We start from the raw sequence: 13,015 nt of genomic DNA on the forward strand, positions 1-13,015 counted from the left end.
CGAGGGATATGGGCCAAACGCAGGCAAACCCCTTTCCCTGAAAAGCATGCAGTGAATCTCTGCAGTACACCCTCTGACCAAAGCTGTGAACAACACTTCTGGTGCAATCTCACTAACCCCCACGTGATTCCTACTGCAGCATCTTTAATTCTTGAAATAAAGGCCAACATACATATGCCTTCTTAATTACTTGCTTCACCTGCTATGTTGGCCTTTATTACGCGAGGACTTGTACACAGGATGCTGGGTTCCTTTGAATATCAACATTACCCAGTCTCTCATTTTCAAAAAAAATATTCTATTTTTCTGCTTTGTGAACTAAAGTGAGTAACTTCACATCTTTCTCTGTTGCGTTCCACCTGCCAGATTCACAGCAAACTTAGAAACATTTGATCCCATCAGCCAAGTTGTTGATCTAGAATATGAATGGCTGGGGCCAAAGCAATAACCCTGTGGTAGCCACTGTGTTATAGACTATCAGCTTGAGAACTGCTTATTACCACATCTTGCTTTCCATCTGATAACCAACTGGCAATCCCTATCACTATATTATCCCCAGCTCTGTGTGCTTGAACCTTGTTGACCAACCTTCAGAAAATCTAAATGTACTAAATCCACGGTTTTTCCCCCTTATCTATTCTACTAGTCACATCCTCAAAACAAAACTCCAGTAAACTTGAGATTACTGATTAGTAAATAAAATTAGTAAACTTTATTTTCTTTTCATAAATTCAAGGATGGAACTGCTCAATCCTAGCATTCTTATCAAGATATTCTGTTGCTTTATTCTTCCTATTAGATTCCAGCATTTTCCAACAACTCTGATTGGTCTAATTGGTCCATGTCTTGTCTCTCCCTCCTTTCTTAAATCATGGGGTCACCTGTGCTCTCCTCCAATCCATAGGAACAATTCCAGAATCTAGAATTTTCAAAGATTGTCATCAAAGTTTCCACAGCCACCTCTGTTCAAAACTTAGGGTTGTAGATGATCAGTCCTTGAGATTTGTCACCATTAGTCTTGTTGATTTCTCTACTTTTCTTTGTACTGATGCATTTTCTTTGGTTCCTTATTCTCTCTAAACCCTTGTCATCCTCACTGAAATCCTTCACTTTACTCCAGCTTACCATACTGAGGGTACAGCCTTTCACCACCTTTGTGCAAAGTCCTTTGCAGGGTAACTTTCCAAAGCATCCATCGTTTCACTGAGTCTGTCCATCAGCTGCTCTTGTCTCTTGTCAAAGTTCTCAAGTTGAGCCTTTCTGCAGTTGGACTTGTTTGTTATCCCATTCTTTGAGGAACTGGCACCTCAGTTATATTAAACTAGTGCAGTGACTGCAGCTACCTGTGCCTGCGTAACTCTCCACTCAATCATTTGTTTATCTGTATCTGAACTGCTACGCCAACGTGCCAAGAGTTCTTTGTCTTCACTATCTTCATGCTCCTGCACCACTGCCTTTGTAGGCTGTAGGCTGCAGCTGGCATAAGAGTAGGGTTATGACAAGGAGACGGGAAAGAAATCAAGAGGTCCACCTGCTTGCCGTCCCCTGCTTGTGTGAAGAGAAGCGAAGAGGAGGATTAGGTATGAACATGCCATCATCTTGTATTGTTTCAGCTCCACAGCCACTTCTGCAATGACCATTCCAGTGATGGCAGTGTTGTCTCCTCCAAGAGAATGAGGTTGTGGCAGCTGCGCCAGGCCACTGTAGGTCGGCAGCGATTGCTGCTACTGTTGGTTATATGCTATCTTGCGTCTTATTTTTATTTAATTCTCTTACGGGCTTTGGCACTCCTGAGCACCCCTCGCAGCCAGTGTATTTATGTGGCAGTTTCAGTTTTGTGGTGACTCCCTTCCCCTCACCCTCAACCCCTAATTCCTCATCTGGGACCCAACCTCCATCCTTCCTGCCCCCACCTTGTTGATAATGCTGTGGAACGTCATGGGCCTTGGTTGGACTTTCACTTGTTGGAGATGGTTGTTAATTCTACTTCTGGGGCTGGAATGTTTTTTCTTCTTCCATTTAATCAGCCTGAGCCTGAACATCGTCAATTCTCAGAGCACACAGGCAAGATATGGCAACTGCTCTGCTCTGGAACCAGCAGAGGGTGGTAAACACAGCCCAGTTCATCACAGGCTCATCTCTTCCTTCCTTCTATCCAGTCCATCTTCAAGGTGCGTAGCTGCAGGAAGGCTAATAGCATCATCAAGGATGCCTGCCACCCTGGCCATTCCCTTTACTCTCCTATACCTTCTGGGAGCTTGAAAGCCTGGATAGCCGGACTCAAGAACAGCTTCTTCCCCGCTAACAGATTTCTGAACCAGTCATCTCTTTCACATCCCCTTCCTGGTGATGCTGCTCATTCTCAGACTCTAATTCTACCTCTCTTGGTTATTCCATTATTGGCATTTCAGCATTTCTTTTTGCATTATTTCCATTTGAACTACTATCTTTGCACCATTCTGTTGTTTTGCACTTGTCGCTGTATTGTGACCTTGTATACTGTTTGTTCTGTGAGCATCACGCAAGCAAGGAATGTCATTGCACCTTGATGTATATGAACGAATCTGAATCTGAACTGCTTCATGGTTTGTAGAACTGCAAATGGAGCTGAGTGCTGTGGAATCGTCGGCAAACTTCCTAACACTTCCCTGAGGAATTGTGTAATAACATGACGGACCTTCAGCAATAAAATCCTCTTCCTTTTGTGCTGTTCATGAATCCAGTCAGTGGAGAGGTTCTTATGGACCTCGTGGGACTAATGATGCCTCATTTGGTTAAATGCTGTCTTGATACTGAGAGCAATTACTTTAATTTAACTGTCCACATCTGGATCTAGGCTGTCCACATCTGGATCTAGGCTAAAATGAGGTTTGGAGCCAAGTAGACTTGGCAGAACCCAAACTGAGCATCAGTGAGCATGTTATTGGTGAGGATACTTCGTGACAACACCTCCCACCCCTTTGCTGACATTTGAGAGTAAACCAATGGAGCTGTAATTAGACAGATTGAATTCATCCTGCTTTTGTGAGCTGGATGTATCTGGACACTTTTCCACATTGTCAGATAGATGTCAATGTTGCAGCTGCCCTAGGAGAGCTCGGAAACATGCATAACTAGTTTACGAGCTCAAGTCTTTGACGTTTTCAGCTGGGATGTAGTCAGAGCTCGTGGTCTTTGCTAATCCAGTGCCACAGCTGGGTATAATGTGGAGTAGGTCAAATTGTTTGAAGTCTGGCTTATTGGAAGATGGAAACCTGATTGAATCATGATTTTTGTGTGTATGACTAATATTTAACTAGTTCGAGAAATGGCTTTACCAATTTTGACATATCCACAGATACTAATTAGATAATTTTACTGGATTGACTGGGCAATTTCACCCCTCTTAACACTGCCTATCCCCCCCTCTCCATTCTCAACCCTGATGCAGAGCCTCATCCCGAAATGTTGACCATCCCTCTGCCTCCACAGATGCTGTCTGACTCGCTAGGTTCCTCAGCAATTTGTTTTTTTGCTTCGTATTGCAGCATCTGCGGTCACCTGACTGGGCAATCTTTTTTATTCATGTTTGGTATCTACGTCGATGTTGAGTGGTCCAGCTGGCTTTATTTTTGAGCAGTTCAATATAACTGAATGGCTTCCTCAGCCATGAATTGAGGTGTTGGGAGTCAGCAACGCTGTAGTGTTTCTGAAAACTAGACACCAGATATTCTTCCTTTTAAAGATACTAATAAGAGCATTTTATTGCAAATGCATTCAATTATCAGAATTCCCAAGCTATCAAACTGAGATTCAATCAGTGAATCATTGCAGCCACTGGATGACGAGGCGTATAATAACATTAATGCTATTGCTATGTCCTTATGTCCTTCAAGAGAAGGAAACATTTGAGAGAATATTACACAGTATGTTTGCATGACATGTCTGATAGCAGTTGAACAGCGAGAAGTGTGTGGAAACTCTCTGAAATAAGAGTGTGGAGCTTGTATCAGGGTCAATTATGTAAGAGTGAACTCAACCAATTACCTGTTGAGCTTGTAGGTAGGTGCTTTGAGCAAAATGTGGGATAAGGCATTGGGCCATGAATTTGTTGGCCTTGGCCATATGTGTAATGTAATTGAACTTTTGCAGCAATGCATCCAAGTCCTTGAGGCTTGTCTCCTGGTATTGACTGTCACAGCCATCTGCTTCCAATGCCTTTAAGGAGCTTCTCTTGAGGTCCTCTGTTAACATGAGTTCAAATCCTATCATGACAGCTGGGGGATCTAAATTCTGTTGGAGGTCAAGCATTTCTCTCTTCTCCAGTGGCAAAGCCTCCTCTACAACATCAGAAAATCTTGGAGTTTACTCTCTCTTCCCTTGTGACATTCTTCACTCTTTCCCAGGTCAAAACGTGTTGTACTGTCTTCCTTAACCTTCAGCATAGTGGCTGCAGCAGGTTAAGCCAGACAGTGAAACACACTTTGAGAGGCTGACTGGCTTTAACAGTGCAAGCTAACTTTAACAGGTGAAACTCTATCAACCCCTGACCCCATCAAGTTAGTTAGCACGCAGTACTTTGAAAGTTCCCTGACAATATATTACTGTGCTATCACCAATGTGGCTCTGCCCTTCCAGTAAGACAGGACACAGCCGGGGGTGGTGATGAATGTATTGGGAATATTAACTGATGCTGTAGCTTAGCTCCTTTATGTTTTGTGAGTATGACTAGTCCTGCTATGGAGCAACAGGCACGGTTAGTCATTATATTGCAGTCTCTGCACCAGTCTTAAGGGAGATCCCGTTTGATCTTTACAGTGATCCTTTCTGCATTGTAAATATACAACATATATTCATGTGTTACTTGGGGAGAGAGGGTAGAAATGGGTCCCAGAACAAAAGGAGAAGTTCACTTAAGGCTTTTAACTGATTGATTGATTAATTGAATGATCTCTGAATATTTTTTGATTATTGCTTTTAACTTTTCATTCCATCCAAGTTGCCAAATGCACTTCCCAGAATTCCTTTTCACCTCCATTTCCCCAACTGTTTTGCTTCCTCGTTAGGTAGAAAATCTGATGAGAACCAAAAAGTCCTTTCATTTTAGATGTGTGCATTAAGTGTAGCGGTTAGCGTAACGCTATTACAGTGCTAGAGACCCAAGTTCAATTCCCATCGCTGTCTGTAAGGAGTTTGTACATTCTCCCCGTGTCTGCGTGGGTTTCCTCCGGGTGCTCCAGTTTCCTCCCACATTCCAAAGACGTACGGATTAAGAAGTTGTGGGCATGCTATGTTGCCGACAGAAGCGTGGCGACACTTGCAGGCTGCCCCCAGAACACTCTACGTAAAAGATGTATTTCACTGTGTGTTTCAATGTACATGTGACTAATAAAGATATCTTATCTTTCTTACACCTTGTCATTGATGCAACAAGGCACATATAAATTGAAGAATGATACTGTAATGATGCCGGGTTGTTATAATCGGTGGGCAACTCTCAGCAGCAATGAATGGCAATGTTAGCTCCACCTTTTCTAAGTATCTCTTGGCATTTTAGAATAGTGCCCAGCCCATTACAGCAAATGCAATAGAGAGTGATTAGAGATCAATGGGCACAATTAGAAATGTCCTCTAAATAATTGTGAATAAGAGCAGAATCATACCTTTTTAAAATTATTAAGTCAAGTATTAAAATTTATTATATAGATTTAACCATGTTTGCTTCATATGCTTGTTTTTTAAATCATCATTTATTTGGAAATAATGTCCTCAAATTACAGCAGTTAAAATTTCATCCACAGGTTCTCTTTCAAACTTTTCATGGCTTATTGTAATGGATGCTAATGGAGAGGTTGGTTTATAGTAACATCTTGCCCACCCTGATTTAGTCCAAAGTAACTTCAGGTTGAGTAGAGATTTAGCATAAAATTTTGCGTCCACTTAAAATATTATAGTGTGTCCTGTCTTTTTTTTCCCCTAAAATTTGCTTGCCTTTCCTGTGTTACCATTTCTGCATTACGTTCTGTCGCAACTATTTCACCAAATCAAGTTTCATCCAAGTTTTTCCATTTTGAGGCAAATTGTGGTTTTATGTTGCATGCTTTCTAGACAGAATTAAACCTATTTCCCTTTGAGTGATTTGGATAATCAGACAAGTTATGCAACCAAGTAGGAATTCCTGTAATGTATACTACATTGGGCTGAAGAGCCAGCCATTATATCACCTCCTTTGATATCTATGTCTCGAAATTATGTAGAATTTAGGCCAAGTCCAGGGCAATCCTGCACCTGATAGAAACTCGAGTTTTATGTGCTATGTAATTGCTCACAACTAAGGAGGAGCATATTGGTCAGTAGTTAGTAGCACAATATGATTTGAGAATTTGATACCACTGATTTATTATGTACATGTTGAGTCGTTGAAGTGATTTTCACTGTAATATGACTTGCAAATGTAGCATCCTTCACAATCTTAGGATGTCTCAAGAAGCACCACAACTAATTAGCACTTTTGAAGCAATATAGAAAAAAGGCAGGTTCCCACAAACAGTTATGCTTCGACTAGATGCTTATCTTATAATGACTTTGTTTGAAGGATAAATATTGGCCAGAACACTGGGGATGGCTTACCTGCTTTTCTTCAAAATGGAGTCATTGGAACTGTTACATTCCCCTGTACAAACAGAGGCTTGACTTAACAACATCAGTCTTTTGGATAGGATGTTAGAAAGAATGAAAATGAGGACATTGGGGAAAATAGAATCTTATCGCTTACATTTAATAAAGATATAAGTTCAGCAGTACAGTGAAGCACTCATTTTCATCTGATCATTTAGCAGCTAGAATGTGATTTTTTTTTTATTGTGCAATGACACATTTTCCAGTTGGAATATTCAAAAGGGAGCAGGAATTCATGTTTGTATAAATGAAACAGGTTTATGAAGTGAGATCTAATGGATTTTAATCTTGGCTGTCTGCACTTAATTGTTAGTGGCAGAATTTCATAATTAATTATATATGCAGAAAATGGTTGACTTGTTCTTAAATAGTTGATTTCAAAGCAAGGACTGTCAGTTTACTTGACACAATTAAATTTATCCTTGAGTTCTGTACATTTATTTTTTATTTATATATAAAAAGTAATATGTGTGTGTGTGTATAAAAAATATATATAAATAAAAGATCTGAACCACTCTTCTGAATGTACTGTCACATGTTGTTCAACTTAAGTCTCTCAGCTAGGAATACATGCAAGCAACAACAAAGTAATGTAAAAGACATATTATATAAGGTCCCATTTTTGTCCCTAAGAGGGCCAATTGCTAATTTTTATTTGCTTTTGTTAAATCAATCATGCAAGGGACCTGTGTGAATGTGCTAAAATGTCCATGATTTGGTTGGTGTATGCTGTGACTAAGATACACAACACACCACATGTATACAACAATTTAGGTTTGATATTAGCTCTTGAAAAATGTTGAAGTGTTTGGAGAATTGTGTTGACACAGAAGTGCACTGGAAAACAAACAAAACTGCAGATGTTGGAATCTGATACAAAAACAGAAATGCTGAAAGAATTCGGCCAGTCAAGCAACATCTGTGGAAAGAGAAACCAGGCAATGTTTCAGGTTAGCAACTCTTCTTCAGAACTTGGGGATGAATGAAGTATTTACAGTTTTCAAAGGAAAACTGGAGGGGAGGAGTGAGGTACGAGTCCAAAGGCTGCATGGAGGTAGATTAAGACAGGCCAGGTAAAAACGAGCATGAGTATTGACTGTTCACAATCGCCGACTTGTATGTCGTGAAATTTGTTGTTTTGCAGCAGCAGTACAGTGCACAGACATAAAATTACTATAAATTACAAAATAAATAGTGCAACAAAAAAAAGGAATAATGAAGTAGTGTTCATGGGTTTGTGGACCATAGGGGAAGAAGCTGTTCCTGAATCATTGAATGTTGGTCTTCAGGCTCCTGTACCTCCTCCCCGATGTTAGGACGTGAAGCGGGTATGTCCTGGGTGGTGAAGGTCCTTAATGATGGATGCCGCCTTCAAGAGGCACCACCTCTTGAAGATGCCCTTGACGGTGGGGAGAGCTAGCTGAGCCTACAACCCTCTGCAGCTTCTTGCGATCCTGTGTATTAGAGCCTCCGTACCAGGCTGTGATACAACCAGTCAGAATGCTCTCCACTGTACACCTATAGAATTTTGCAGAGGTCTTTGGTGACATACCAAATCTCCTCAAACTCCTAACGAAGTAGAGCCACTGGCATGCCTCCTTCATGATTTCATCAATGTGTTGGGCCCAGGATAGATCATCCGAGATGTTGACACCCAGGAACTTGAAGCTGCTCACGCTTTCCACTGCTGACCCCTCAGTGAGCACTAGTGTGTGTTCTCCCAACTTCCCCTTCCTAAGTCCACAATCATTTCCTTGGTCTTGCTGACGTTGAGTGCAAGGTTGTTGTCGCGACATCACTCAACAAGCCAAACTATCCCACTCCTGTATGCCTCCTCGTCACCATCTGAGATTTTCCCAACAACAGTTTATAGATGGTGTTTGAGCTGTGCTTAGCCACGCAGTCATGAATGCAGAGAGAGTAGAGTAGTGGGCTAAGCACACACCCTTGAGGTGTGCTTGTGTTGATTGTCAGCGAGGAGGAGGTGTTATTACTGATCCGCACTGACTGTGGTCTCCCAATAAGGAAGTCAAGGATCCAGTTGCAAAGGAAGGTACAGAGGCCCAGGTTTTGAAGCTTGTTGACTGTTAGCAAGGCATTTGAAAGAACTGGGTTGAGGAAGGGATATCAGCATGATAATGGGGAAATGATGAGAGAACAGCTTAGTAGAATTTGAGATTCAATGCTCATTCTATCTAGGCACTTTGCAACCCCCTGGATGGACCTGACCCAAAATATTAACTGGTTTTGCTCTCCAGAGATGCTGCTTGACTGGCTGGGTTCTTTCAGCATTTCTGTTTTTGTTCGAGAAGAGCACTTATTCTGTAAATTTCATTGTTACCATGGCATAGTAAAAGTTTTCAATTCACTGGACACTTTTCATAACTTGTTTGGTTCCTTGAAAATATAATTTCATATGTTATTCATATCATTATAGTAAATACATAAATATCTCCCAAGGTAAACACCTCAATGCACTGTGTAATGAATTGATCTGTATGAACAGTATGCAAGACAAGATTTTCACTGTACCTCGGTACATGTGACAATAATAAACCAATTCCAATTCCTCACTTAGTTATGCTTCACATTTTGCATGAGAAATAAATATGTGGAACAACTTTCTTCTGCATTCTTGGGCCATTCTAATCAGCCTTGAGATTAACTTCTCCGTTTCCAGAGCTTGCACTGTTTACCTGGACTCTCACACTGATATTTCCCAGATGCTTTATCTCTGTTTCCAGACCTGTTTTTTCAGCCTGTGATAATTACCAGACTGGTAAAATCTCTCAATCACTTTTTGCTGCTGGCAAATCCTAGAGTTTGTGCTGCTTGTTTGTAGTTCTGAAATTTCCACTGCCAAAAGAAATAATGGAGCTTTATGAGCTACCAGCTCTGTGAAAGTGGAGCTTCACTTTGCCTGGCATTGCACAGAAGGAAGGGAAATGTGCCAAATGTAAAATTCCATGGACATTTTCTGCCCAGCCCAGTCCCACTGGACCCCTGGTACCTAGATTGATCCTGATCCAACCCATTAAAGGTTGGCAGGTTTTGTCCCTGACCCACTCTTCTCTTAAGGAGAGATAAGAGACTGCAGATGCTGGAATCTGGAGCAACAAACAATCTCAAACAAACCTCAAATCAATATATTTTGGTTGATATCTTGCCTCTAGCCATCTGTAAATTCTTATTGTAGTTCCAGAATTCACACAGCAAGAATGATAACTCTGAATGTAATTGGAAACCTTTTCAACTTCATTTTGTTCACAATCCAAGTTCCTTGCAAAAATTCCCTAAATGACTACTTGCTCCCTTCTGAACAAACAAGAAGAAGCAGCTGTAGTTCATCACTTTACTGCAGCTGACTGATCCACATATCATCACATACAACTATCCTATGTTAACATGTTGCTTAACTTGTTTCAGTTAAGGAAAAGCTTGCTCTGCTTTACTGATGTTTTTCCTACTGCTGAGAGCTCTGGCTTTTATAAAATTGATGAAGCATTATTAAGAGTGATAGAAATTAAGTTAATCATATAATGAATATAAAAATTGTAGCTTGTTCTTTGGAAAAGACCTTATGTGATGGATTCTTAATAACGTGTTGATCTATCAATTCAGTGAATTTGAGATTGTGTCCTTCACATTTTTCATATTGTAAGGGTGAGCTAGTGACTGGCAATGCAAAAACATGGCTGTATTGCTCGCGAAGTGGGTTGGAATGGTGTTATAATCATTGTTGGGTCATTTGCCGAGAAATTTATCCTCTGCAGGATATGCTATGCAGTCGTGGCTATTTCACTCCTAAAATTTGATTCTATTGACTTACTGGGGATCAACTTCTACCATGTTGTTATTTGATAATTTACACAGCTCATTCTTCATTAATTCTCAATACAACTAGTACTCCACTTTAAGAGCTGAATCTTGTTAGATACAAGAGAACTTCGTGAAAATCTGATTCATCAATTTAAATGTCCGCTGTTTAAAACCCTGGCAGTACAGCGAGCAGGATGAGGGGCTGAGTGCTGGAAACACTTACTGTAAGCTTTGGGTTGTCTAGATCACATGCTAATACAAGCACAGTTAACACTTCCACAAGAGGTAGATCTCTCGCTGTCTCAAAATCAACACACTCTGGAACATGCTATTTCTTTCAGCACAGCACGGGTCTCTTCCAGTGCAAGTGTCCACCTGTACGGATAAGGGTGGCATTTAACACCCTTAACAGTGGCTGTTTTGTGCTGTATGGTTCTATAGTTTTAACAGTGGGCCCCACTGTTATACCTGCCTTTTAAATTGAATGTTTCTGAATGACCCAAGTTAAAAGATTAAAATGCATGTGTGCCTGCACACGCATGTACAATGTTCTTAGTTAAATCAGTTAGGAAGTGTGCAGAAGTTCAAGCTGCCCTGTTGCTCTCTGAGAAGACCCCCAATACAGGGCAGAAGGCTTAAAACCAGCACTCTGCTGAGTGAAAGGTTGCACTGTCATTTCCACTTGGAAATTGTACAGGGATGGGCATTTCTGTCAGCAGATATGTGTGGAGCTAGGTGAAAGGTTTACCCCAGTACTCTGAAGAACCTCACTGCTTCTGTAATCTCTTTTGTTTTGTAGTCAAATGTGAGACAATTAAGAGGTCAATTCTTAATCAACAAACCGTTAGAAAGATTATTTTAAAAAGTCATGAAAATTGTAAGGAGTAATTAATAAGCCAGGGGCAAGCCTTACTAAATTAACAAGCTGTTTAAAATCTACTGCCTCGATCTTTCACAGCCTGCTGTACCATTTAAATCTCCTCTCAGAATCTTCAGGCAAGTTACCTCTGTGAATACCGGGCAGTTGGCATTAGTTCTCGGTTTTTCACTGAACTCTATGTCCACTTGGCACTCGGAGCACAGTCCCATTGAATCACTGATGGCAGCTTGGTATTTCTGTATTAGAATGCTGGTGCATGGAAATCCCTGAGTTTTCTGTTACTTTCACAAAGTAAAGTTGGCAAATATCTGTCATTTCACCATTATGAGTAGTGCAGTAAGGCCAGTAAGTTTTACTGGACAGAGCACCTGGTTAGAATCTCTCAGTACCAATGAAGAAAGGGCATGGATTTCTCTTGATACCTTTGAAGAATAAACGCTAGTCAAAATATTTGCAGAAATGGGTCAACTAGCCATTCATCTAGTTGCTGATTCTTGATGTGTGCTAATTGGCCACTACATTTGGCTTATAATAGTGTCTACACTGTGATCATCGAGCATGTTGGGACATTCCAAAGACATCAATGGTCCTGTATATTTGCAAGTCCTTTCTTTCTATTACAAATCTTCCATTAGGGACAAAAAAGATCACTTTATGTTGACACCCTGGTTGTGCCTGCAGCTAGCACTTATCAATTTCCCTCGTGTCCATGGATTTAGTTGTAGATTCTGGAGATAAAATTGCTTTCCAGGGTCAGTTTCTGCAGTCTCTTTCCCAGCTTCGTCATCTTGCATTCTTGAACCTTTCTGGGCAGCTCTGTGGCCAATTTGCAAATATCTTAATTCAAAGTTTAAAAAATAAACCACAATTCTTCAAACAGTGCTCCATTGTTAAGATGACTTTATTGTTAAGATGACTTTACTTGTAACAACTGATTCTATTTTACCTCTTTGTCATTACAGAAAGTGGAAGGATATAACCTAACCATACCAATGCCCGGTCACCCAGTGAATTTTTCTGAGGTGACGATACAACAGGCACAGAATGATGTTGAACAACTGGAGAAGCTCATTTGCTCGCATGATGTCATTTTCCTGCTAATGGACACACGTGAGAGTCGCTGGCTCCCCACAGTCATTGCTGCCAGTCAGCGCAAGGTAATGGGCGTGTACTCATTTCACTGCCTATCAACAGTGTCTCAAGCACAGGTCTACAAATGGAAAAAGAGTCAGTAGTGGAAAGTTAAAGATTTTTTGTGGTGTAGGCACATATCCCTTCTAATAGTCAGCTTTACTAATTAAAAATTTAAAAAAAGTATGTAGCTGTTGCACTTGATCTATATATTTTCTGCTCCATGTACTGAAGTTGCTGACTGCAGGGACATGAGGCTACATTTCTATGGTAACTTGCTTGAGGCCCCTTTTATGTGCTTGAACCAGGGAAGGTGAAGTCCTCCTTCCCCACTTACCTTTGATCTCAGACTATATTATCAGGGCTCTCCCTGCTTGTTTATCATCATGGCTATTTTTTCAAGTCATGTAACCTGACATCCTTGGCTACCCTGTAGCCATGTCTCAGTCATTGCTACTGAAGCAATGTAAAAATTTCTATCTGTGCCATTATTTTGTTTACCTCATTCCAAAAATCTTGTGCATTTAG

The 13,015-nt window shown here is 40.7% G+C and overlaps 1 protein-coding gene across 1 annotated transcript in view; it reads left to right on the forward strand.

Moving 5' to 3' along the window:
- The window catches only part of atg7 (ATG7 autophagy related 7 homolog (S. cerevisiae)), a 130,951-nt gene that overhangs the window by 29,301 nt on the left and 88,635 nt on the right, over window positions 1-13,015 (forward strand). Inside the window, exon 12 of the mRNA XM_052017351.1 lies at window positions 12,319-12,513. Coding sequence (XP_051873311.1) covers window positions 12,319-12,513 — 195 coding nt within the window. The remainder of the gene's footprint in view (window positions 1-12,318; window positions 12,514-13,015) is intronic.

This window comes from Pristis pectinata, chromosome 6 (genome assembly GCF_009764475.1).
Source record: "Pristis pectinata isolate sPriPec2 chromosome 6, sPriPec2.1.pri, whole genome shotgun sequence".
NCBI lineage: Eukaryota > Metazoa > Chordata > Chondrichthyes > Rhinopristiformes > Pristidae > Pristis > Pristis pectinata.